The following is a 25,676-nucleotide window of genomic DNA, read 5'->3' as shown; positions in this document are numbered from 1 at the left end:
AATTTCATTTGAACATTTTTCTTTTTCTATCATTTTTTTAATCATTCAATCACTTGGTGAGTGGCCGTTGGTGTTTTTCTATTACAAAACCAGAATTCGACCTTGGCGTGCCCTCGGCGCGTTTATTGTCTTTACATGTTTTCCGAACATTTCATCTGTCGCACCTTTGGCGCGTTTGAAACTTAAAATAATCACATTTAGGTTGTTTTTGAGATGTAGTCACGACGTCTGGCGCACCTTAGGCGCGCTTATCAACAAAAAACCTTCGCAAAACTCATAGAATCTGACCAGTTTCATATCTTGTAGCTCCACCCACTTTCTGGGCACGCCCACTTCTTGAAAAGTTAGCTGTAAATTTACGGGACTTTCATTTAGGTCTTCCAAGGATTCTGTAGTTTTGAGGCAAGTTTCAAACTCCGCCCAGTTTTTTGTCACGCCCACTTTTGCAATTATGCCGCACGCTTTTTCCATTGTCCTGCTCCCAAACAACTCCACCCTCTCAAATTTCGAAAAACATCCGATAATTTCCTTTTCTCCTTCATCACCATGACAATTTGGAAGACCTTTCCCCTCCTCCTCCTCCCATTTTCTTTTCCCTTATTCTCTTCTTTTTTTCCCCTAAAATTCCTTTCATGTGAACTATGAACACCTCGGGAAGGGTACAACATTTGTTGGATGGAAACCTGAGATTATCGCGTTGGCGTTTTTTTTCCTGCGTGTGTGCCAAACTTTTTCGGTTGTTTCCTTCCGGATGTGTTGAGAAGAAGTTGCCGTTTTTTGGAGGAAACGAGAATTACTTTCGCATCATTTCACAATAAATTTTGTTGTGCCTTTCCTTTTTTTTAGTAGTTTTTTGAGAACAGAGAAGTTTTTTTTTCCTTTGAGATGAGCTTTTGAGCTTTTGATTCTTTTCCACGTCGATTAGGTGGAAAACTAAGCTAATTTCAAACACAAGATTTCGCTTGAAAATTGTTGAAAATTGTTGTAGAAAAACAATTTTAGAGCAGTTGTTTTCCCAAGACTAACAGGAAGCTTTATTGAAAAACTATGTTCTTCAGTCTTCAGTCGGAAGACTTCGTGGCAAATTTCTGAAATTCTGGAATTCTGTATTTGGTATAAACTCGGCTCCGGCACAATTCGCAACAAGACGTTTCGCAGCCGAGACATTCCGCAACAAGACGTTTCGCAGCCAGTCATTTCGCAGCGAGACTTTCGCACCAGACTCATGTATTTGTTCACTCAGAGTCACTAAAGTGATAATAATCTAAACACTGACTTTGAGTTTTTATATCTACTTTCGAAAATCGTCGTCAAAATAACTGACCTAAGTGAGTAGACTGAGTTAAAGAAATCAAAATCTATACTTTTTAGTTTTAAAATTTTGCGCTCTCCCAAGACAGCTAAAGCTCTCGGAACCAAGAGCAGCAAAGACCCGCTTCAAAAGACCACAACTTTTTTGATTGAAACCGTACCGAACAGTTGTAAACTACAAAAATGGAGATCTAGGTTTGTACAATACTTTTAATGTATAATTGAACAAATTTAGCATATTTGTGGGGTCGTAACGGAGACTTAAAGTCTGTCATTTCGCTTGCTAAGTTTCCATGCCAATCCGTGGACATCCCAGTTTCTCTCCAATAATTATAGGCAATTAGACAACTAGTGACCTACTTTCAAAGTTTGCTTGTTTCCCGATTCCCCCACTCAAAAAATACGCAGTTCTTGAGACATATTTTTTAAGACAAATTGTAAGTCTACTCATCCATTTATTCGAAAATTATTGTGTCCATAAGTCAGAAAATCAAGATTTCCGGTATTATCATGTTCCTCCTAGACTATATTATTTTCCACTTTTTTCCTTCTTTTTTTTCCATTTTCCCATGCTCCATTCCTCTCAATCAAAACGAAATCAAAACAATTTCTTCTTGCTTCTTTTATGAATCACAATCATATTTCTTCCTCTTCTCCCCACGCCATGTGTCGAAATTCCCACCACCGTTTGGTTTCTGAATGGTCGGAAAACCAGTAATTTCCATTCAGAAAAAAACGTATTGAAAAATGCAAATGAATAGTGGAGAGAGGGTGTCAATACGACGTTTTCTCATGGCTTCCTATTCGAATTTGGGCAAGAGGATTTTAATGGAATTAGGTGGGCTCTGAGAGCTCAGAATATTTAAGGAGGTAGGTTGTGTTATATAAATAGTCTCGAAAATCAGATATCGGTTTAAAAATTGAAGGTGTAATCCTGATTTTTGCCAATTTTCCGGAAAAAAATGGAAAAATCTGAAGCTCTAGTGATAGTCAGACAAAATTTTGAGCATTTATGAAAGTACCCGACAATCGAGCTGTAAATCTAAAAGAGCAAACTTTGAGAATGTTTCACGATCCCACACATTTTTTGAGTAGAAAATCGGAAAACAAGCGAATTTTGAAAGTAGGTTACCCGTTGTCTAATTGTTCAAGTGTCCGTGACGACCCCACAAATGTAAAAAATTGTTTCAATTTTACATTAAAAGTATTGTACAAACCTAGATCTCCATTTCTGTAGTTGACAAATTTTTGGTACGGTTTCAATCAAAAAAGTTGTAATCCTTTGAAGCGGGATGTCCACTGTAGTGCACCGGCTTCTGGTGCTCTATGTTCCGAGGGCTATAACTGTCTTGAGAGAACTCGCGCAAATAAGTTGTCAACTATAAAATTGTAGATCTAGACTTGCTTTACCCGATCTATTTTAAATTGAAAACCTTGGATACTTTTTTTTAATCGTGACAAGTCAGAAATTCTAAATCTTCTCCCTATTCAGAAAGGTCACCGTGAAGCCTGTCAGAACTCCAGAATAGTTTCAAGTTTCTCATCCGATTTAGCCGCTCATCATCATCAAGTAACCGGATGCCATCCCCTATCTCTTCATGTTTCTTAAACTCTTGTCTTTTCTTTCGGAGGCAAGAAGTGTGTGAAATGAGTTTCTTCTCCATTTTCTTCTCCATCCCTTCTTCTTCTTTTTTTCTCCTTCTGCGTCATTTGCTCCTTCATTCCATTTGATGTGCTTGTGTGTGCTCTCCCTCTTGCTTCCTTCTCCCATCTTGTTTTTTTTCCACACACTTTTACATTCATTCATTCGCCACATTTACATTCTAAACAACAACCACAGCCACAGCCACATCAAATCCCTTTTGTCACTCTTGTAATTTCTCGTTAATTGTGATGGACAGCCCCTCCTCGCTCTTCTGATTCGATTCGTTTTTCAGAGTTCCGGAGAGATGTCAGAAGTGTTCACGGAAGAACGGTATATCCGGGATATCGCCACGTTTGCGAATAGTTCGAAAGGAGATGTGTGGACATTGAACAAAGTGAGTTTTTACTCGAAATTTATTTGAATTTTATAGTGGATCTACTAGAATGGGGGTCAGGGTAAGAAAGTCTTCATAGGGAAGGTCATGGAGTCGGTTTGGAGTTATGAGACGTGACCTATATCATTGGAAAGCTGAGAAAACGCTGAGTACAAATATATATTCAGTTTTTGCCCTCGAAGCCTGGTATTCGAGAAAAACAAGGTGAAAGTTCTGAAAATTGAAAATTTATTATCTTTCTGACAGGCCTATTCTTTAAATTTCCAAACTTTGACCTTGCTTTTCTCGAAAACCAGGCCTCGAGGGCAAAAACTAAATATATATTTGAAATCAGCGTTTCCGCAGCTTTTCGCTGATATAGGCCAGGTTTTATTACTCCAAATTGACTCCATGGCCTTCCCTAGTTAGTACAATATAGGCATTTCTTTGGCTAGTTATGCGTAACTCACTCAGTTTTTCTAAAAAGTTGAAACCGGGGATTGTCTAGTATAGTACATCAGATTCAAAAAGCTAGGGTCTGATATACTGTGTTATGATGTTACGATCGTTAGAACAATCGAATGTTTATCTAGACCCAAAATAGCAGAAAATATGTCTGCATAGAAGATAAAAAGCTGAAATCATGCTGATACGAAACCCTTCTAACCGAGATACACGACTTTCAAACCCTCTTTCATTTTTCCAGACTCCCTTCGGAATCACGGCGAAACAGTCTGCAATATGTCGTTTCGACGATCAAATCATCAATCGACAAGCTCAATTTCAGTACAATCGGAAGTTGGCCAGATTGGAATTGTGGTTCATGTTCTATTGTAGGAGTGAGTTTTGTTTCTTTTTTGAAACATGGGAATCTGAAATTCTTTGAAAATCTTTGAGATTGTGTTTTTTGAGATTGAATCTGAGGAGTCTAGTGCGGAAACTTTTGAGAAAATGACTTATTTCAGAATTTTATTTTTCAAGTTGAATATTTTCGTTTTAGAAATTTCTGGTTGGAAGACTGCTGTAATTTCCAGACTCTGCATGTCTGAAAGTGTACATAGACAGTTCCAGGGCTTCCTATATGAGTTAATTACCCTAATTAGTACAGAAAAATTAATAAATCTCTGACAGGAGAAAGATCGAGATATTATTGAGCCACAGTTTTAAAAAAGTGTGAAAAATTCCAGTTTTCGGCTTCTAAGACCTCCCTGACCTACCCATCAACTCTTCTCATCCTTTCAAAACCAATTGATCATTCTCTGAACTCTTTCATAAACTTTTCATCTTTAACCATCTATCTCTCTCTCCATCCCTTTCATTCTCTTCTCATTCTCTTCTTTCTTTCAGACAGCGGCCGTCCTCTCCGAATTCGCGAGATTGCCGAAATACTAGGCACGAAGCCAGAGGAAAACGACGCTATTGTGATCGAGTTGTCCACACATCCGACACTACGAATTCCCTACTACAAGTTGTACAAGAATCCGGATGATTCTGGAGATGCGATTGGAATCGTGCCGCCGGGAGAGAATTATGTGGAGAGGTGAGGAGACATCCGGATTGATAGATGTACAGACAGAGAAGGGAAGGCATCTGGACATCAGGAGGTACAGACAGACTAGCATACATTTGAAATCTGTAACCTGGACATCCGGATTGACAGACAAACAGTCAGGCAGAAAGCAGACAAAAGAAAAAAGATAACTTTCAAACTCAGAAAAATATAAGCTAACATCTGGACAGACAGACAGAATATTATTTAAAATCAAGAATTACTAGTGGACATCCGGACATCCGGACACATAAACAGACAGTCTTACTGATTGAGAAAACATTCGGACAATCAGAAACCGAATCCAGTCTGAAAGGTTTTCTGAAAGCTTGAAATTTGACAGGCATCCGGACTTCCGGAGAAACAGACAGACAGACAGGTGGATACAGTTTTGAATCATTGATAGCCAAAGTTCATTTCGAAGACACACGGATTTGCAGAGGAAAGACAAGAAAACGCCGATTTTTATAGTTTTCAAGTGTGAAAACCAAGAACGTTGGAGGACATCTGGACAAATAGACAGACAAACAGATGCACACCAACTGAGTGGAACGCTTGGAACCCAAGTATTCCTATACCCTATCTACAGCTTTAGACAGAAATCTTACAGTTTTGAGCGTTCCCACAATCAGAAAATTAACTTAATTATCTTTTTTGGGTTTTGAGCTGTCTTAAAGTATAACTGAAAACTTGAAAATTTAACGGAGAAGGGACATGCGGATATTCGGAATTACAGACAAGCTGACAAAGACATCTGGAAAAGCTGTACAAGCTACTTCAGTCACTATAACTCATAGCCTATATAAGCTTCAAAAAAAGACATTTGGACAAAGAGACACACTGAAAGGCATTCCCAATTCCTTCTGCTCCACATTCCATCATCTCCGAAAACCATTTCTTTATTCCAGATGGATCTCCGCATTTGGTGCCGAAGCAGGTCTGGCACCCAACCTTCCCAAAGGATCGTACTCCGAATGCAACTCTTCTTGCAATCAATCCACCACAAGCACCGAGGATTCTTAGTTCCCGTTTTCAGAAAATAGCCATAATAACAGCCATCACCCTCCTGATTGTAATAACGGGTAACGATAATAAATTGTTTTCTGGTCTTCATTCTGGTCGAACATCAAATTGTGTCCTTTTGTTTTTAAATTTCTCCCTTTCAGACAGAAAGAAAGAAAATGATACTTTGCTCCTATTAAAGCAAACATCACAGTGATAACAGGCGTTGTTAATACTATTAAACTTTTGAAATCATTTCGAAATCTTCTGGAAGAATGGTCAGTTTTCTTATCACTGGAGAGAGAAGCTAAGCGGGGTCTTATCAGAAATGACCCGTGGAAAATGAAAGAGTGACCAGTGTGACAGTTGTCGGTGATAAGCTTATGAATTTGATTGGGTTTTCAGGCAGTTTTAGTTCACTGGTATGCATTAAATTTAAGTGAGTTTAGATAATTACATTTTGCGAAAATTTGGTTCAGTTTAGTATTCAACACAACGAAACTTTTTGTATTCTGATTATGTTCATGTTTTGCAAGATTTTATTCATGTATTCCGGATGTCCTGATTTTCGAAACTTGAATAACTGAAATTTCGAGAATTCAATAGGCTGTTCAGACAAGATCCTGAAACTTCTGGAACACCTTTATGATTCTATTCGTGTGTCTGCATGTCCGGATTCCTCATTTTCAAACTCTAAATAACAAAAACCTTGAAAAACCAATAATTTTGTTTATTTACTATTCTAACAGTTTAGATTTCCGGTTGTTTAAAGTTTTAGAATTTCGGAATATCGTATTCTGAAGATCCAAGAAAATTCAGAATGTGATGATATTCCCATTTCAAGATTTTCAAAGAGCTGTAAAACGTCCGAAGCTCCTAGAATTTCTTAAAATTAACTGAAACCGAGTATCTAGCTCGCCTAACCTCCTGAAAACTCTAGAAACATTCCAGCCCTCTCTCCCAGACTATCTCAGAAATCATCCCTCTGACACCTATTCGGTTTTCATTGAAAAAACGCGTTTTCTTCGAGAAAAGACAAGGGAGAGAAGTGATAACAAATATTTGTACTCTGTGTCTCGATTGTTTCTATCTGTTCAGTTTTTTAGGGAAAAATGGGATTTTGGGGAAAACACGTGAAGAATAGACATCATCTGAAAGAATGATTATCAAAGAGACCGCCTTGTTGTTTTTTGGGAAAACTTCAAAAAGCGACTTTTGGAAATCCAATTTTCTTTTGAATGCTCTTCCAAATCGAAGAGCTCTCTATCATTATTTGAGCTCCGCCCACCGTATGTACTGTATAAAAGGGATATTTTGAGCTGTGAAACTGATTTTTAGTCTAGAGATTTAAGCCACCTGAGACTAAAAACCTTGTATCTCATGAGACTGAGCTCAGTTCATTCTGGTACTACGGAAAATCCAAAACCAGATCCAGAATGCCCAGAATTTCAGCTTTTCATTCGTATTGATGATTTCTTTAAATAATCATAGTTCCTCTGATTTTAATCCTATAAGCACGGCAGGGCTCTCACAACCGCGCTCTACCGAAACCGAAGAAAGTTGTGTGCAAAATTGAGAGATTCAGAGAAAATGCGATATTATTCAAGGAGATTTCGGTGTAGCGCAGTTGTAAGAACTGTGCCGAGCTAATAATTATAAGCTGACTTTTCAACTCTTTTCCTATCTCAGCTCGACCATCCCAATGTTTTTAAAGGTGCCTCTTTCCTTTTCACCGTCTCTTCTCTCTCTCTCTTCTCCCAAACAGACCACCAACCCGACCCCACAGAACAACACATGTTCTATCTGTCTCAATTGCACTTTTGCCCTTTCCCTGGCGCCCGTCTCCCCCCTCCCCATCGCCTCCAAAAACCTCTCCGCTCCCACCTATCGGTCACTCTACTCCCTCCATCTTATCATCTTCGAAAACGAAAAACGGAGAGAAAAAACTTGATCGTTTAGTATCACAATTTTTGCAACGAGGGGTGAAGCACTGGTCACTCTCATTTTTTGGTAGAAATGGCACTTTTGATGTTTGTGCAAAACTTAGGCCCCGCCCACTTTTGACTCTGCAGCTGAGATGATAGACGTTTCGAAAATTGGCGAAACTCTGACCGCTTTTTCATTGAATTATGTGGTTGTCCTTGTGTTAGCTCGGCACAGTTCTTACAATTGCGCTCTACCGAAATCAGAGAAAATTGTGTGCGAAATTGATAGACTCAGAGAAAAAAGACATATTTCATGCGGGTTTCGGTGTAGCGCAGTTGTAAGAACTGTGTCGAGCTAATAGTTTATTTAGCAGTAATTACAGAAGATTTTTTTAACTGTTTAAAGTGGGCGGAGTCTATTTTTAGATTCTAGCCTTTTAGATTATAACCTCACTATCTCTCTCCCCTAATTTTTAATTACTAGCACACAACCGATACCTTTCTGTGTAGACACATTAACAAAGTAAACATTTTTCTTTATTCTCTTTTTTTTACTCCCAGCATCACATGTTTTTCTGTTTTTCCCACTTTTTCCGTTCTTTTTGTCCCTGAGTCTCTCTGCGCGGAATGCACGTTTTGATCCTTTTGGCATGGAGATGTGAATTTATTTTTATTTTCCGAACAGGGTGTTCCTCTTTTTTCTTTCAAGGTTTTCTTTTTTTCTGATGATTTTCGGAATTCTAGGCCTGTAAACTTGTTATGCGAAGTTTTTGGCGCGTTGAGTTCGATTTTATTTACTTCGGCGGTGTTTATCTTTGAAAATTTTTCAATTTCTGAAAATTTGTTGTATTTGTTCCGTTTTTTTCAGCAGATCTCATATACAGATGAAGAAAAACGTCGCCGACGGTAGTTCGCAGACAAGTAATAGGTATTCTGATGATTTTTTGCATGGTTTGACGCTTTTTCAGTTAATTTTTCCGTATATTAACCTAATTAGCATTTTCTAGAACTTTGTACCGCTCATCAATTGCTAAGATAAGATAATTACGCTGAAGAACAGCTCGTGCGAGCCGAGAATATACCAGAGAAATGAGATAAGATAGAAAAAAGTAGATATGATAGCATTTTTCTTATAAATACTTGCAGAATGAGACTTCTCTGTGCTGTTTTTTACATAATTACTCTCTACTTGTTAGTTTTTGCCTGAAAAATAAAAGAAAACGTTGTTTGTAATTCTGAAAATGTGATTTTCGAAGAATTTTCAGACTATTTGTCGGCAAATTAAATGCCGAAACTGCAAACACCGTCACGTTAGAATGCACACTAACTGGAAAAATATTTTTTTAATGTCAGAAATTTTGAGCTTTTTCTCATTTTCTATCTCTTTTTTGTTGAAATTTCTGTAAAATGGACAATTTTGAATGTTTTTCAGGTCGGGACGAATGCATTGGGAAAGCATGAAGGCGACGTTGCATCTTGAAGACGGGTCTGCGTTCGTAGGTTCTATCTATGGAGCAACGAAGAGCGTAGTTGGAGAAATCGGTGAGTAATCGGGGTTTTAGCGCGATAAATCAGCATAAAGTCTGAATACAGAAGTCGAGAACTGGTTTTGAAGCGTTTTTTTTTGCCGAAAAATCTCAAATTTTGATGCAAAAGCCACGACAAACTTTATTTTTCAGTATTCCAAACCGGAATGGTTGGATACGTGGAATCGCTCACCGACCCCTCCTATGCCAAACAACTCCTCACTCTCACCTATCCACTCATCGGTAATTACGGAGTACCATCGACGGAAATCCTCGACAAATTCGGTCTTCCCGCCGAATTCGAGTCGGATCGAGTTTGGCCGGCAGCGCTGATCGTCGAGAAGTTGTGTGTCGATGGGGAGCATAGCCACTGGCAAGCTGTACAATCGCTCTCGGAATGGTTGAGAAAAGCCGATGTTCCATGTCTCTCGGGTATTGATGTTAGACAATTGGTGAAGAAAATTCGAGAGACCGGAAGTATGAAGGTGAGAGAGACACGAAAATAAAATAAAAAACAGATTTGTGGAATAACAGCGCTTTTGACACAATTTAGATCGTTATTTACAAAATATATATTTTTAAACTACTTTCAAAGAAGTTTGTCTAAAAAATCATACTTGTAAACCGGGCCGGCGCGTAACTCTCTTCAAACTCAATATAATGAGCTGAAAAATATACCAAAATGTAGATCTCGGCGAGTTCTATATCCGCGACCTACGGGCCGGATGGTTATTTGTTAATGTGCCGCGGGCCGGACTAGAATGGCTTTTTTTTGGCCATTTTCGCGCACATTAACAAATAACCACCCAGCCCGTAGTAGGTCGCGGACATAGAACTCGCCGAGATCTACATTTTGGTATATTTTTCAGCTCATAACATTGAGTTTGAAGCGAGTTACGCGCCGGCCCGTGTCGGCTCGGTTTCCAAGTGTAAAAAATAAGAAAATTTAGGTTTTAAAACTTAGAAAGTTAAAAAATACCAACAAAATGCAATAATTTATTCAATTTTCAGGCCAAACTAGTCATCGAATCTGACAATTCTCAAAATTTTGATTTCGTCGATGTCAATGCAGAGAATTTGGTGGATTTCGTGTCGAGAAAGGAGCCAGTGACCTATGGATCTGGAGATCAAACGATTCTCGCTGTAGACTGTGGCCTGAAGAACAATCAAATTCGATGTCTGGCTAAGCGAGGATTCAAAGTGAAAGTGGTGCCGTGGAATCATCCAATCGATACTGAAAGAGACTATGATGGGCTCTTCTTGTCAAACGGTCCAGGAGATCCAGAAGTTTGTGAGCAACTTGTTGATAGACTCGCCAAAGTGATTGCTCGTGGAGACAAACCAATCTTCGGTATCTGTCTTGGACATCAAATTATTTCAAGAGCCATCGGAGCGAAGACGTACAAACTGAAATACGGAAATCGTGGTCACAATCAGCCATGCACTCACTATGCCACCGGTCGCTGTTATATCACTTCTCAAAATCATGGATATGCAGTGGACACGACAACTCTCCCAGCTGATTGGAAATCCCTGTTCACAAATGAGAACGATAAGACTAACGAGGGAATCGTGCATGCCTCCAAACCATTCTTCAGTGTGCAATTCCATCCAGAACACACCGCTGGACCGACGGATTGCGAGTTTCTCTTCGATGTTTTTGCCGATTCGGTGAGACAAGCGAAGAATGGAATCTTCATGAATGTCGATCAAGAGCTCACCCGTCTCATGACATTCAATCCAGCCTATCACGCGAAGGAGCAAAGGAAAGTTCTCGTGTTGGGATCCGGAGGTCTCACTATCGGACAAGCCGGAGAATTCGATTATTCTGGAGCCCAGGCATTGAAGGCGTTGAGAGAGGAAGGAATTCGGACTGTTCTCATCAATCCAAATATCGCCACTGTTCAAACTTCCAAAGGATTCGCTGACTTCACATATTTCCTTCCGATCACGAAGGAATATGTCACTGATGTAATTAAAAAGGAGCGGCCGACTGGAATTTTGTGTGGATTCGGAGGGCAAACTGCATTGAATTGTGCCATTGATTTGTACAAAGATGGAATCTTCGAGCAGTATGATGTGCAAGTTCTTGGAACTCAAATCACGACAATCATGAAGACGGAAGATCGTGACTTGTTCAATCAGGAAATTTCAGCTGTCGGAGAGAAAGTTGCACCAAGTAAAGCGGCTACAACAATGGAAGGAGCTATCGAGGCAGCTGAGGAGCTCGGATACCCAGTTCTTGTACGAGCTGCTTATGCGTTGGGAGGACTTGGCTCCGGATTCGCCGACAATCGTGAAGAACTCGTGGCGATTGCTCAACAGGCGTTGGCTCATTCGAATCAAGTTCTCGTTGACAAGAGTTTGAAAGGATGGAAAGAAGTGGAGTATGAAGTTGTTCGAGATGCTTATGACAACTGTATTACTGTGTGTAATATGGAAAATGTCGATCCATTGGGAATTCATACTGGAGAGAGTGTCGTCGTTGCCCCCTCACAAACACTGTCGGATAAAGAGTACAATGCGTTGAGAACGTGTGCGATTAAAGTGATTCGACACTTGGGAATTATTGGAGAATGTAATATTCAATATGCATTGGATCCCAATTCGCTTACGGTAAGAGACATTTTTAACGAAAAAAATTATCAATTTTATCACTCCTATTTTCAGTACTACATCATTGAAGTCAATGCTCGTCTCTCTCGTTCCTCAGCTCTTGCCTCAAAAGCAACTGGATATCCATTGGCTTACGTCGCTGCAAAACTCGCTCTTGGACAACATCTTCCAGTCATTCGTAACAGTGTCACTGGTACCACAACTGCCTGTTTTGAGCCAAGTCTCGACTATTGTGTCGTGAAGATTCCACGTTGGGATCTCGGAAAGTTCGCTCGAGTCAGCACTCAAATCGGAAGTTCGATGAAATCTGTCGGAGAGGTGATGGGAATCGGACGATGTTTTGAGGAAGCACTTCAGAAGGCGTTAAGAATGGTCTCGGATCATGCGGATGGATTCTCTCCGTACACTTTCAGTCGTCCACCGACTTCTGATGACTTGGAGAAGCCGACTGATAAGAGAATGTTCGCTTTGGCACGTGGAATGTATTATGGAGATTTTGATGTGGAGAAGGCTCATGCGTTGACTGCAATTGACAAATGGTTCTTATTTAGAATGCAGAATATTGTAGATATCTATCATAAGTTGGAGAAGAATGATGTGAATACAGTGTCTGCTGAGTTGTTGTTGGAAGCAAAGCAAGCAGGATTCTCTGATAGACAGATTGCGAAGAAGATTGGAAGGTGAGAACATGACATTTTGGGCCAGGGATGTGCCTATGGAGGCGCTTTGGGCGCTGAAAGATTTGAAAGTGGGCGAAAATGCGAGGAGAGAGAGTGTGTAAAATCGAGAGAGAGTGTGTGTCTGCGTCTCTCCATTTCGCACACTCTTTCTCGTCGCATTTTCAAATTTCGGCTGAAAATGCGAGGCGCTCAACGCCACCCGGGCCCATACCTGTTTTGGGTATACAGACAGACAGATAGAATAGAAGTCTTGATGTTTGGGAATACTGACCAGAGTTGAGCGGCATTCTGCCTTCCGCTTTCCGCCGAAATTTAAAAAGTTCCTCTTTCTGCTTTCCGCCCAAAAATGTTTCATTCCGCTTTCCGCCTTCCGCCATTTCAAAAAAAAACGTATTCCGCTCAACTCTGATACTGAAAGGTCATTAACAGTGAAACTTATTCTCTCATTTCAGCAACGAATACACTGTCCGCGAGGCTCGTTTCGCCAAGGGAATCAAACCATGTGTGAAACAAATCGACACAGTCGCTGGAGAATGGCCTGCTCAAACCAACTATCTCTACACCACATTCAATGGAGTCGAGAACGACGTTCCGTTCAATATGAAGAATGCAGTGATGGTCCTCGGATCAGGAGTCTACCGTATCGGATCTTCAGTTGAATTTGACTCATCTTGTGTCGGATGTATTCGTGAATTGAAAGCACTCGGATATTCTACAATTACAGTCAATTGTAATCCAGAAACTGTCTCCACTGATTATGATATCTGCGATCGATTGTATTTCGAGGAGATCTCATTTGAAACTGTACTTGATGTGTATCATCTCGAACAACCAAAAGGAGTGATTCTGGCATTCGGAGGGCAGGCGCCGAACAATATTGCGATGAGTTTGAGTAGAGCTCAAGTGAAGATCTTCGGAACATCACCGAATGATATCGATAACGCCGAGGATCGATTCAAGTTCTCGAGAAAGTTGGAGTCGTTGAAGATCAGTCAGCCACAGTGGAAGAAGAGTGAGAATATGGAGGATGCGAAGAAGTTTGCTGATCAGGTGAGAATAGGGAAATACTGAAAATTTGTCATTTTTGCTATTTCCAGGTCGGCTACCCATGCCTTATTCGTCCATCCTACGTTCTCTCTGGAGCCGCAATGAACGTCGCTCACAACGCAGAAGACCTCGAAGTATTCCTGAAACAAGCTGCCGTCGTCGCCAAGGAGCATCCAGTTGTTGTCAGTAAATTCATCAATGAAGCCAAGGAATTGGATGTGGACGCAGTTGCAATGGATGGAAAATTGGTTGTGATGGCTATCAGTGAGCACATTGAAAATGCGGGTGTCCACTCGGGAGACGCCACTTTGGTCACTCCAGCACAGGATATGAACAAGTTGACATTGGATAGAATCAAGGATATCACTTATAGAATTGCTGAGGCATTCAATGTGAATGGTCCATTCAATATGCAATTAATTGCCAAGAATAACGAGTTGAAAGTGATTGAATGCAACTTGAGAGTCTCTAGATCCTTCCCATTCGTCTCGAAAACTCTCGATTATGATTTCGTGGCTCTTGCGACGAGAGCAATGATGGCTGAGGACTCCCCGGCAATCCGAGCAACTATCAAACCAACTGCCACACTACTCAAAGGAAAAGGACGTGTTGGAGTGAAAGTTCCCCAATTTTCGTTCTCTCGTTTGGCTGGTGCTGATGTGATGCTTGGTGTCGAAATGGCGTCGACTGGAGAAGTCGCTTGCTTTGGAACGTCGAGATGTGATGCTTATCTGAAATCTCTGCTGTCGACTGGATTCGTGGTTCCGAAACGCAATATTTTCATCTCGATTGGTGGATATCATGCGAAGGCGGAGATGTTAAAATCGGTGGAGACGTTGCAGAAGTTGGGATTCGATTTGTACGGATCGAAAGGAACCGCCGACTACTTCCAATCCAATAAGATCAATGTGAAACCAGTGGATTGGCCATTTGAAGAAGGATCATCCGATGAGAAAACCGCCAGTGGCACTCGTTCCGTCGTTGAATTCCTCGAGAACAAAGAATTCCACCTTGTCATCAATCTTCCAATCCGTGGATCTGGTGCTTATCGTGTGTCTGCATTCCGTACTCATGGATACAAAACTCGTCGAATGGCAATTGATAATGGAATTCCATTGATTACTGATATCAAATGTGCGAAGACTTTTGTCCAAGCACTGAATATGGTCGGACGTCGTCCAACAATGAATTCACTCGTCGATTGTGTCTCATCGAAGAGTTTGAAGAGACTCCCTGGAATGGTTGATATCCATGTTCATGTCAGAGAACCTGGAGCAACTCACAAGGAAGACTGGGCCACCTGCTCTCGTGCTGCACTTGCTGGAGGTGTCACCACTATCCTTGCCATGCCGAACACCGCTCCACCACTCGTTGACTCTGATTCTTACCATCAAACCGAGCTATTGGCTAGTGCTAAATCTGTTGTGGACTACGCCTTGTATATCGGAGCGACCCCAACCAATTCCAAGTTCGCTGCAGAGTTTTCTGATAAGGCTGCAGGTCTGAAAATGTATCTGAATGAGACGTTCAGCACTCTGAAAATGGATAATATCTCGGATTGGGCGAAGCACTTTGCAGCGTTTCCTGCCAATCGACCAATCGTTTGTCATGCTGAAAAACAGACACTTGCTGCTGTTCTCTGTGTTGCTCAAATGGCAAATCGAGCTGTTCATATTGCTCACGTCGCGACGGCGGACGAGATTCAATTGATCAAGGAGGCGAAACAAAAAGGATGGAAGGTGACTTGTGAAGTGTGTCCCCATCATTTGCTTCTCACTGAACAAGATCTTCCGGATGGAATCAGAGAGGTTCGACCACGTCTCGTGAAGCCAGAAGATCGACAGGCTCTCTGGGATAACATGGAGTATATCGACTGCTTCGCCACAGATCACGCTCCGCACACATGGGCTGAAAAGACTGGAAATGGAAAGGATGGAAAGATTCCACCTGGATTCCCTGGTGTTGAGTATATGCTTCCACTGCTTCTGACTGCTGTCCACGAGGGAAAACTGACGATGAAGGATTTGATTGATAGAATGTCGGTGAATCCACGCAAAATCTTCAATTTGCCAGCACAAGATGACACGTATATCGAGGTGGATTTGAATGAGGAGTGGACGATTCCAGAGAATGGAGGACAGAGTCGTGCTGGATGGACACCGTTTGCTGGGCGTAAGGTTCACGGACGAGTGCATAATGTGGTGATTCGTGGAGAAGAAGTCTTCGTTGATGGAAGAGTAAGTTATTTATGGTGTCCTAGAACTCCTTGTATATAATATATATTTTCAGATCGTTGCTACACCTGGATTCGGAAAGAACCTCCGTCTCTACCCCCACTCCACAAGTGCTGCCCATCTCGAAGATCAAGATGACATTACTCTCGAGCCAGTCTCGGAGAACTCATCAGATGAGCAAAGCCCACTTCCAACACCACCAAGAGCTCACTCGCCGATCGCGTTCCCTGGAGAACTTCTCGCAAAAAACTGTATTAGTGTGAAGAATTTGGATAAGGGACAAATCAATCGAATCTTCGAATTGGCTGACAGATATAAGCACGACGTTGAGAAGAGCCACCCGTTGACACACATTCTGAATGGAAAAGTGTTGGTCAACTTGTTCTACGAGGTCTCGACCCGAACTTCATGCTCATTCCAAGCAGCAATGCAACGTCTCGGTGGATCTGTGATCTCTGTCGATTCACAATCATCATCTGTTCAGAAAGGAGAGACTCTTGAGGATACTGTACACGTTTTGGGAAGTTATGGAGATATTCTTGTGTTGAGATCGAAAGAAAACGGAGCTGCCGAGCGAGCTGCCCGTGTTTGTGATCAACCGGTGATTAATGGAGGTGATGGTACTGGTGAGCATCCGACACAGGCGCTTCTCGATGTTTATACAATTCGTCAAGAGATGGGAACAGTCAATGGATTGACGATTGCTTTGGTTGGAGACTTGAAGAATGGACGGACTGTGCATTCGTTGGCCAAGTTGTTGTGTTTGTATAAGGTAATTATAGGGACTTTTCAAATGAGGCGGAGCCTATTACCCTTTTTATGAATAACTCATCCTTATTTTCAGGACATCACCCTCCACTACATTGCTCCATGCTCCGATTTGGAAATGCCACAAGACGTCATTGACTACGTCTCATCGAAAGCCAACTTCACGCAAAAGAAGTTCTCATCGCTGTCCGAAGGAATAAGCCACGTGGATGTTGTCTATGTGACACGTATTCAAAAAGAGAGATTCACATCTGAAAGTGAATATCAGAAAGTGAAGGGAAGCTATGTGATCAATGCGAAATTGTTGAACGAAGCAGCCAGAGACGTCGACGAACAACAATCGAATCTTCTCGTTCCAACACGTTCTCTCCCAATTGTGATGCATCCGATGCCACGTGTCGATGAGATTGCTGTCGAGTTGGATCATGATGAGCGTGCCGCCTATTTCAGACAAGCGAAGAATGGAATGTTCGTCCGGATGTCCATTTTGTCACTTCTTCTCGGAAAGGGACATCTTTAAATTTGTGCAATTTACAATTTATCCATTTTATCTAACTTGTTTCTCTTTTTTCACATTGCTCGTGTTTTTTCACTTTGTTTGTTTATATAGTACTTCTTTTCACCTAATTTTATTTTCCATTTCATTTTTTTCCTCAAGAATTTGTCTCAAAATTTCACTTTTGTTCTTTTTTCGTTGAATTTTGCTTCATGTTTTCAGTTATTTACAATTCATTGTTTGATAAAGTATGAGAGTCGAGTTCTTCTGCTTTTTCGCGAACAGATTCGTGATTTCATTCCTTCAATACAATTGACAAACTCTCAAGTTATCATGAAAAGTTTTTAAAGAAAAAGAAGTTTCCAAGAGATACGCATTTGTTCGTAAAATCCTAGGCACAGTGATTGCGAACAATGCGTCTGATTTGACGACACATTTCAACACATTTTTTCAACTAGGTCCAGTGCTTGAAACCATGCTCACCGAACAACAATTTCGCGAAGAAATAAAGGTTTTCGTGGAAAAAATGAGGGAAAATAAGTTGAATTGGCAATTGAAAGAGGTTTTTCTCTTTAAAACTTGAGAAAAGTTATCGATTTTTGTCTTCAGAATGGAAAATACGCTCGTGAAAGTCATCTGGAGACGTTGTCGGATGGAAGAAACGTTTCGGCAGATGTACATATTCTATACAATTCCACGTATCAAGTGCCGACGTTGTGGTTCAATTATTTCGAGAACAGTGAGTGATTTTCTGTTTGAAAATTGAGAAAAATTAACAGAATTTTTGAAAAAATATTATTTTTCAGACGGAACACCGATTCCATTCGACACCGTCGTCCGTGATATTCTGAAAATCTCAGAATCGGAAGAATCGGATTCGTCGATCCGACAGAGAATCTCTCATTATGAACACCCGATTCTAGGTGTTCTCTATTATAATATTCATCCGTGCAACACTTCGAATGTGATGAAAGAATTGAAAACTGAAAAGGGTTATTTGATCTCGTAAGTAGAGAAAATCTGAAAGTTTAAAATAAATAGAAAAATTTCAGATGGCTCAGCATCTACGGACAACAAATCAATCTCAAGATGCCGGATTTTTCGAAATTGCAATAATAAATTAATTTATATTATGTAAATATCTGATAAAACTGTAACATTAAATTCCCGTTTCTCTATAGTCAATCACTGGTTTTTATCACTCTGTTTGGCTCGATTTTTGGCGGGAGAATCGAACATGTCGAGGATTGTCAGCCAGAAGATGATGATAATGGCGACGATGATGTAGAGGATTCCGAATCCGATTCCTTGGTCGTAGTAACTGGAAACAGGGATTATGATATAGTGTTTTCAATTTCTCGACTGATTTTAGTCAAAATATCGGAATTTTAGGGGTTTCTAGTAAATTTTCGTCAGCAACGTACCCTTTCAGCCTATCCAACCTCCCAGGAGACTCTGATTCTATCGCTTTCTTATAAATAACTTGAGTTCTCTCCGCAACATCCGGCCAATTATACATTTTCGAAACAGCTTCATGCTTTATATTAGGATCCATCAGAAGCCCCTTCTCTCGTCTCTCCACTGATTTCAGAAGTGCTTCTACAAGATCATCTGGGACTGGTTCTTCTAAAGAAATGAATTCATCGACAGGAAGAACTTCTGGCACTCCTCCGACTCTCGTCGATACAACATGCAATCCACAACTCGCCGCTTCGACAATACTCATACAAAACGCCTCGGTTAGGGAGGTATTTATGAAGACTTGGCCTTGATTTAACACTCGTTTCACTTGATTGTGTGGCAGCATTCCCAGAATTACAACTCTCTCGTGGAGATTGTATTTCTCTAACATTTCTTCAAGTTCTATCCGTTTTGGACCGTCTCCGCCGACAATGAAACGAACTGTGGGGTGACGGGAGCACACTTTCGGAATAATATCACACAACAAATCGGCTCCTTTCCTATAAACTAATCTCCCGAGAAAAATTATTGTCGTTGGGTTATTAAAGAATTGATTGCAGTCCGGAGTGAATAAGCAAGTCTCGATTGCATTTGGAATCGTCGAAACTTTGTTTGGATCCAATTTCCCCCGTAATACTGTATTCTCTTTACTCGTGTAAGAAACACAAATAATTTGATCCACGTTGATCAGGGAGTACTGTAGAACTAAAGTGTTGGTGAGAATGGCGGATGCATCAGCGAATCCGAAGAGAGAGTGATCAGTGAACACGGTTCGGAGACCCATGAGACCGCCGATCATAAGAGATTCGTGGGCGAGAGCGGAGAACGTCTGGAAATAAAATTGGAGGTTTTGGCAGAAAATTTCGGTTTTTGACGCGGAATAACTGTTCAGTAGAATTTAAAACTTTCAAGGGGTTTATTTTTTACGAAAATGTTGAAAATAATGTTGTTTTTTGAAATTTCTATGAGCTGAAATGACGAGACCACAAAATTTCAGCTCTGCAACTTCAAACTCTCGTGAATAAAAACTCACCGAATGACCATGAATAATCTGCACATTCTCCCTCAAAAACACCTTTCGAAGCCACGGCATACTTCCAATAATTGATGATAACGTGGCTCCATTATAAGCAACAATAAACGGAAGATAGTAGACTTTCAGACCATTCGAAAGGTATCGAACACCTTTTCTGTCTCCATAACTGTGTGTTATCACTACAACTCGATGTCCCAACTCGATTAGACATTGTGCTAAGAAGTAGATATGTGTCTCAACACCACCCGCATTTGGACAGAAGAAATCGGAGACTAGCCTGCAAAATTACGAATTTTAGAAAGGTTTTTTGAAAGATTAAAATTAAAGTTTCTGCTTCTTTGGGGTCTAAAAAACTTACGCAATGCTATACGGTCCAATTGTGTTGCTCATATGATTAGTTCTTTGCTTTTCTTAATTCTGCTAAAGGGATAACCCGTGATAAGTAGTTTATTAGTAGTTTTGAGCTCGAAAATGTGCAAATTTATGCAAAAACGTGTTGAAATGCAAACGCGCTCCATTGAAATGTGGAAAAAAGCGAGGGAATATTTATTTTTTGAATGTTGAGCATTGAGTTGTTGATTTTTCTCTGTTATAATCTGAGTTTTTAATCTTGTAAAAACAATGTATGCTGTATTCCATTGCTCAAACCTGTAAATGTTTAACATTTGAAAAAGAGAACGACGTTTATCACGACTTCTCTGCATAACCGACTTTGCTTATGCATCTAGAAAGTTCTCTACACGAAAACCTGTTATTTTTTGTATTGTCTACACATTTTTTTTCTTTGTTTTTACGCTCAAAAATGTTTGTTTTCAAAGCACTTTGTCCAGTTTTCTTCTATTTTTTATTTTTATTTGAAATATGCAAACACGCCCCACCGTACCCTCGAGACATCACGTCATTCGATATTTTCCCACTCATTTCATAACACTTTTTCGCTTCCTTATTATTGATTTTTCTATCTTTTTCTGATCTTAACATGTAAAATAACTCTTTTTCTTTCAGAAATCATCAAAAACAACAATAAATTATCGCTATGACGCCCCCTTCATCCGCCTTTAAAAAGGCAACAAAAAAAGAGGAACCGCCGTTGACGGCCGTCGTTATCCTGGATGTTTTCGATCAAAGATTCGCACCAATTCAAGAATCTTATCCGTGTATCGTAAGTTTTTGAGTGTACAATGAGGTTGTATTGAAAAAATCGATATTTATTGAAAAATGGCAGCTTCATTAGAAGTTCCAGCTGGAAGTCGTCTAATTGTATCGATTCTCTTTCTTTTTTCTCTGAAAAAGATGCTATCTTCAAATCGATTTTACTTTCGTTTCGAAACATCACGATTACAGAGAAATAACGTTGTAACTATAAAGATTGGTAGATTTTATGGCTTCTTTAAGATTTGAAATGTATATTTCTTTGTTTTATAACTTCCAAAATGCTAAATTGTGGCCTGCCTTCCCGAGAGCCCTTAATTTTCATTTCACAACCAAAAAAAAAGTGAATTTCAGGGCACATTTCCAATTTGTAATGTCCCATCCATCAATCTCGTCTTGTCATGGCTCATGCGAACTGAAGTGAAAAATGTACTATTGGTGGTTAGTGGATTGAATGCGCAACACGCTGAAAAAGTTTTGAAGTAAGAGATTTTACCGTGGTGGAGCTCATGATAAAATGGTTTCAGCGAATGGAAATTGGCGTTCGCAGAGCTCACTTTGGTGGTGTGCGATGGAGTCACCAGTGTTGGTGATTGTATGAGAGAAATGGTTAATCGAGAGCTTATTACAGGTAAGTATTGGGACTTTATTAATTAATCCATAACAAAGTTCACCTGTACCAATGTGTGTCTTCGGAAGATTTTTCGAAGAATTTTCAAAAAATGTGAGATTTTTGAAAATTTTTGGAAGTTTCTAGAAGATTCTGGATATTTCGGAAAATCTGGAAACAAAAACCAAAAAATGTTCGAAAGCACACACTGATCTGCACTAACAGATTTGACAGAATGCGGAAATCCGGATATACAGACACAATGACAAAATAAATCTCAGCCAGAAATCTTGAAAACTTATTAGCTCAGCACAGTTCTTACAACTGCGCTCTACCGAACTCCTCTTGAAAAATGCCTCTTTTTCTCTGTGTCTCTCAATTTCAAACAAAATTTTCTTCGGGTTCGGTAGAGCGCGGTTGTAATTTATCGTTTTCCCCCCAAAATCTCATTTCCAGGCGACTTCATGCTCATTTCCAACCCAACGGCCGTTGTCAGCTCCGACCTCTCCACTCAAATCGCTGAATTCCGAAAACGAAGAAGAGAAAATGCGGACAATGTGATGACACTTCTCTACAGTAATCGAGAGAATCCAGAAGGATTTGTACTCGGAATTAGTTCGGAAACCCAGAAATTGATGCTCTATCCCCATGCGAACTCTCTGAATCAAGTGAAAGCGGAGAAATTTCATTTCTATGAAGGAGTCGAGATTCGAAGAGACATCACAACCACAGGAATTGCATTGTGTAGTCGATTGATCGCAACGCAATTCAGTGATAATTTCGATTTCACTGGAATCGATGATGTTGTGAGAGAGATTCTCTCAAAGGATGATATCCTGGGAATGAGTGTTCATGTTGATGTATTGTCATCCAAGGATAGAGCGTTTTGTGCTTAGTAAGTGAAGAAAAAACTGAAACATACTTGTCAAGGCCCGGCTTCAAAAAATGACATTTTTTTCCAAATTTTTTGAAATTTTTTCAATTTTCTATGAACTTTCAGAATTCCTTCTAATTCTGAACGATAGTCAAAAATTTGACATTTTCGCGGGAAAATGTTAAATTTGAACTTTGGCGAAATTTACCCGTGCCTTGACAACTATGAAAAAAGAAAAGTTTACATCCACTTTCCCACGTACTTTGATCAGAAATCACGAGTTTCTGACATAAAATTGTTGAATGCATATCAGTCCCTGAAGAATTTTCCGGGGCACTTTTGGTTGGACAGGTGGTTTTAAAAGTTTTGGACAGGTGGTGGTCCCCAAAAATGCGGAAAATTTTTTTGGCGAGCTTGGCTCGCCAGTTCTGTAATTATAAACATTATTCGAATAAAAAATTTTCCAAATGTTGGGCACCTGGTCACCCCCGTTTTTTCAAAAAATTCGAGTAGGACAGTTGCTTTGTCCGGAGCTCCGGACTAGTTTCGGGGACTGAATGCATATACATAAAAATAGAGCGAAGCCATACACGACGAAAAGCCAGTTTATGTTTTATTTTCGAAAAAAAAATCAAATTTTCAGCACGAAACACATATTTTCAGTGACTACGAATCGCTGATCATCCTCAACACGCTAATGCTCGAGAGATGGTTCTACCCACTCGTTCCTGAAAGATCTGTAAGAAAAATATCACCTTTTCTCTGCAAGACGTAATAAAGTTCCAGGATCCAACACGCTTTTTCTCGGCGAATCCACGAAATTTGTATCTGGAAGAAGAGGGGAATGAGATTTGTATCAAGGCGAATACGTGGATGTGAGTGTTTAGAGTTTTTGGGTTCTTGAAAAAAAACTGCTTGTAGAACTGGGAGATCTTATTGATTATTTTTTAGTTGTTAAATCAGTGTTTTTCTAATTCAAAAGTATCAAGATCAAGTAAAGATAAACTAGTTTAGTAGCCCATAATTAGAGAAAAATGCCTCAAAAATACCAAATTTTCATTTATTCAATTCACTAGATATTGAAAAATTCTGTAAATTGTATAATAAGTCAACTTGAATAGTTTTAAATTACGAAAGTCGGAAATTTCGTCTGAAAAAGCATCTGAAATTAGAGAAAATGTATGAAAAAAATTCTAATCTTCAAAAACTCGAGGAGAAACTTTTTTAAATCACTAAAAAGAGGCACAAAAAGCTATTTTCCCGTCTTTAGAGACTATTTTTATGCTGAAAAACACTGTAAATTACTATTAAAAACATCAAATCAAAAAGCAAAAAACACCTAGCTCACGGGCGGGATTCGAACCCGCGTAGGGGTGAACCCCGTTGGGTGTCATAGACCCATACCTTAACCACTCGGTCACCGTGATGGTGAGTCTGAAAAGAGGGAAACCTGTATTTCCCATTGGTTCCGTCAGACAGACACGTACGTGGGAAAATGGGAATGATGGATTGGGTCATTCCTGTCATTAGATGGTCCAATTGGGGGTTTTGGGAAGATTTTTGATAGAAAATCGGGTCATTATTGCAAATAAGTATTGATTTTTCACTTGTTACAATTACTACTTGGTTTTGATTTCGACTTCTGCTTCGAACTCGAGAGAAAACTATTTTGATCATAAAAAGTTCATTTCTGCTATCAGATTTAGTGATATTCAAGATTTTTCTATAGTTTTCGTGCGATTTCCGACCTAAAAATCGATTTCTCCCTTAAAACTGTTCATTTTTTAGAGGTTTCCTCGTCTAGTCATGTGATGGGAGTACTTAAAAACTTGCTGATTCAACACATGTTGTTAGTTTATTTGATGAGAACTTTTGTGTATTGAGAAATGAGTTTTTGAAGTTCAGAAATGTACAAGTTGATAACTGAAAATAATGTTTATTTTTCACTTTTTCATCCCTTCACCTCTTTTTTTCATTCAATTTTTTATTTCCAGACTAAACGATTCGTGCTCTACCGTCGCTCTCGGAGTAAAAACCAAGATCTCTTATGACACAACAATCCGGAATTCTTGTATCGGAGCTCATACTGAAATCTCGTCGAAAACGAGAATCTTCGGATCGATAATCGGAAAGAACTGCAAAATCGGAGAGAATTGTCAAATTGAATATGCATTCATTGGGGATAATGTGACGATTCCGAGTGGTACTCATATTCCGAAAGAGACGATTATTGGAAATGGAGTTGTCTATCCGAAAGATTTACCGACTATTCAGCACTCTGCAATCTTCAAAAAGGCGATTGACGAGGATAAATATGAGAAGTTGAGTTCCCAGGCGGTTGGGAGTGTTCACGTGGTAAAGTATAGACACGGAGGACCGTTCTGGAGACGGGCGGTCGATGGAAGAACGAATTTCGCTGTTGATGGAGAGGACAGTAGTAGTGAAGGAACAACTTCTGAAGAGGAAGATGAGGGACTTGATGATAACGTTCGACAGTTTTATGATGAAGTTTTCGAGTCGATGGAGAAGATTCTGGAGTCGGAGAATCAAGTGATGAGGAATCTGATTCTGGAGATTAACTCGTCGAAACTAGCGTGCAATGTCTCTCCGGAAGAAGTCGCCAAGAATGTTTTCGCTGCTTTCCTAGAATTACCTCATAATCAAGAGCTTCGGCCAACTCAAGCACTGATCGAACGGTGGAATGAATTGTTCACAAATTACTATCAATCGTCTTCTGAAGGTCAGAAAGTTGACGAGCGGAAACAGAAGTCACAAATCAATTTACTTCTGGCAGTTGAGGAGAAATTCGTAAGAGAAGAAGGATTCCGTGCACGTACTCCGAACTTGGTGCATTTCTTGTATCAACAGGATATTCTGGATGATAATGCTATCATTGAGTGGTTTGACTCGATTGATATCAGTGCGGCGACGGATGGGATGGAAGCTGGAGTGAAGACGGATTTGAAAGAGAGAATGAGCCGAATTGTGGATTGGTTGAAGGAGGATGAAGAGGAAGAATCATCTGATGAAGAGGAAGAATCATCTGATGAGGAATAGAATAGCTCTTTTTTGCGATTAGGATTTATTTTTTCTGCTGGAATTTTTAATTTTCTATTTATTAGTCTGTTTTCTTTTGGAGATTTGAAGCGGAACTGTCTATAAGCACGATACGCTTCTTACAATCGCGCTCTACTGAGCCCGAAGAAAAGTGTGTGGGAAATTGAGAGACTCAGAGAAAAAGAGACATTTTTCAAGGACATTTCGGTGGAGCGCAGTAGTAAAAACTGTGCCGAGCTAACAGTTTTCGATTAATAAAGCTTCAAAACTCCCAAAAATCTCTGTTTTTCTTTTCTCGCGTTTTCTTGTTTTCT

The 25,676-nt window shown here is 40.0% G+C and overlaps 5 protein-coding genes across 5 annotated transcripts; 4 read left to right on the top strand and 1 right to left on the bottom strand.

The window, feature by feature from the left end:
* Nucleotides 1-3,260: 3,260 nt before the first annotated feature.
* On the top strand, nt 3,261-5,901 carry GCK72_004897 (uncharacterized protein; the record flags this gene model as incomplete). The annotated part of the gene is made up of 4 exons (XM_003116864.2): nt 3,261-3,350; nt 4,036-4,168; nt 4,677-4,869; nt 5,787-5,901. The coding sequence occupies 4 exons, from the start codon at nt 3,261-3,263 to the stop codon at nt 5,899-5,901; spliced, it is 531 nt and encodes a 176-aa protein (XP_003116912.2).
* Nucleotides 5,902-9,247: 3,346 nt separating this feature from the next.
* Nucleotides 9,248-17,196, top strand: GCK72_004896 (uncharacterized protein; the record flags this gene model as incomplete). Its single annotated transcript, XM_053724938.1, has 8 exons — nt 9,248-9,347; nt 9,485-9,816; nt 10,343-11,947; nt 12,002-12,627; nt 13,080-13,677; nt 13,725-15,911; nt 15,964-16,680; nt 16,753-17,196. The coding sequence occupies 8 exons, from the start codon at nt 9,248-9,250 to the stop codon at nt 17,194-17,196; spliced, it is 6,609 nt and encodes a 2,202-aa protein (XP_053589132.1).
* A 451-nt stretch (nt 17,197-17,647) lies between these two features.
* Nucleotides 17,648-18,288, top strand: GCK72_004895 (uncharacterized protein; the record flags this gene model as incomplete). The annotated part of the gene is made up of 4 exons (XM_003117330.2): nt 17,648-17,734; nt 17,782-17,911; nt 17,979-18,177; nt 18,225-18,288. 4 exons carry the CDS (start codon nt 17,648-17,650, stop codon nt 18,286-18,288), a joined length of 480 nt encoding a protein of 159 aa, XP_003117378.1.
* A 69-nt stretch (nt 18,289-18,357) lies between these two features.
* Nucleotides 18,358-20,059, bottom strand: GCK72_004894 (uncharacterized protein; the record flags this gene model as incomplete). Its single annotated transcript, XM_053724937.1, has 4 exons — nt 18,358-18,493; nt 18,597-19,462; nt 19,667-19,946; nt 20,028-20,059. 4 exons carry the CDS (start codon nt 20,057-20,059, stop codon nt 18,358-18,360), a joined length of 1,314 nt encoding a protein of 437 aa, XP_053589131.1.
* A 646-nt stretch (nt 20,060-20,705) lies between these two features.
* On the top strand, nt 20,706-25,362 carry GCK72_004893 (uncharacterized protein; the record flags this gene model as incomplete). The annotated part of the gene is made up of 7 exons (XM_003116841.2): nt 20,706-20,831; nt 21,176-21,303; nt 21,349-21,452; nt 21,888-22,326; nt 22,969-23,044; nt 23,092-23,180; nt 24,300-25,362. 7 exons carry the CDS (start codon nt 20,706-20,708, stop codon nt 25,360-25,362), a joined length of 2,025 nt encoding a protein of 674 aa, XP_003116889.2.
* Nucleotides 25,363-25,676: the final 314 nt, after the last annotated feature.

This window comes from Caenorhabditis remanei, chromosome II, assembly GCF_010183535.1.
Source record: "Caenorhabditis remanei strain PX506 chromosome II, whole genome shotgun sequence".
Lineage (NCBI taxonomy): Eukaryota > Metazoa > Nematoda > Chromadorea > Rhabditida > Rhabditidae > Caenorhabditis > Caenorhabditis remanei.
This window is presented reverse-complemented; position numbering and strand designations above follow the sequence as displayed.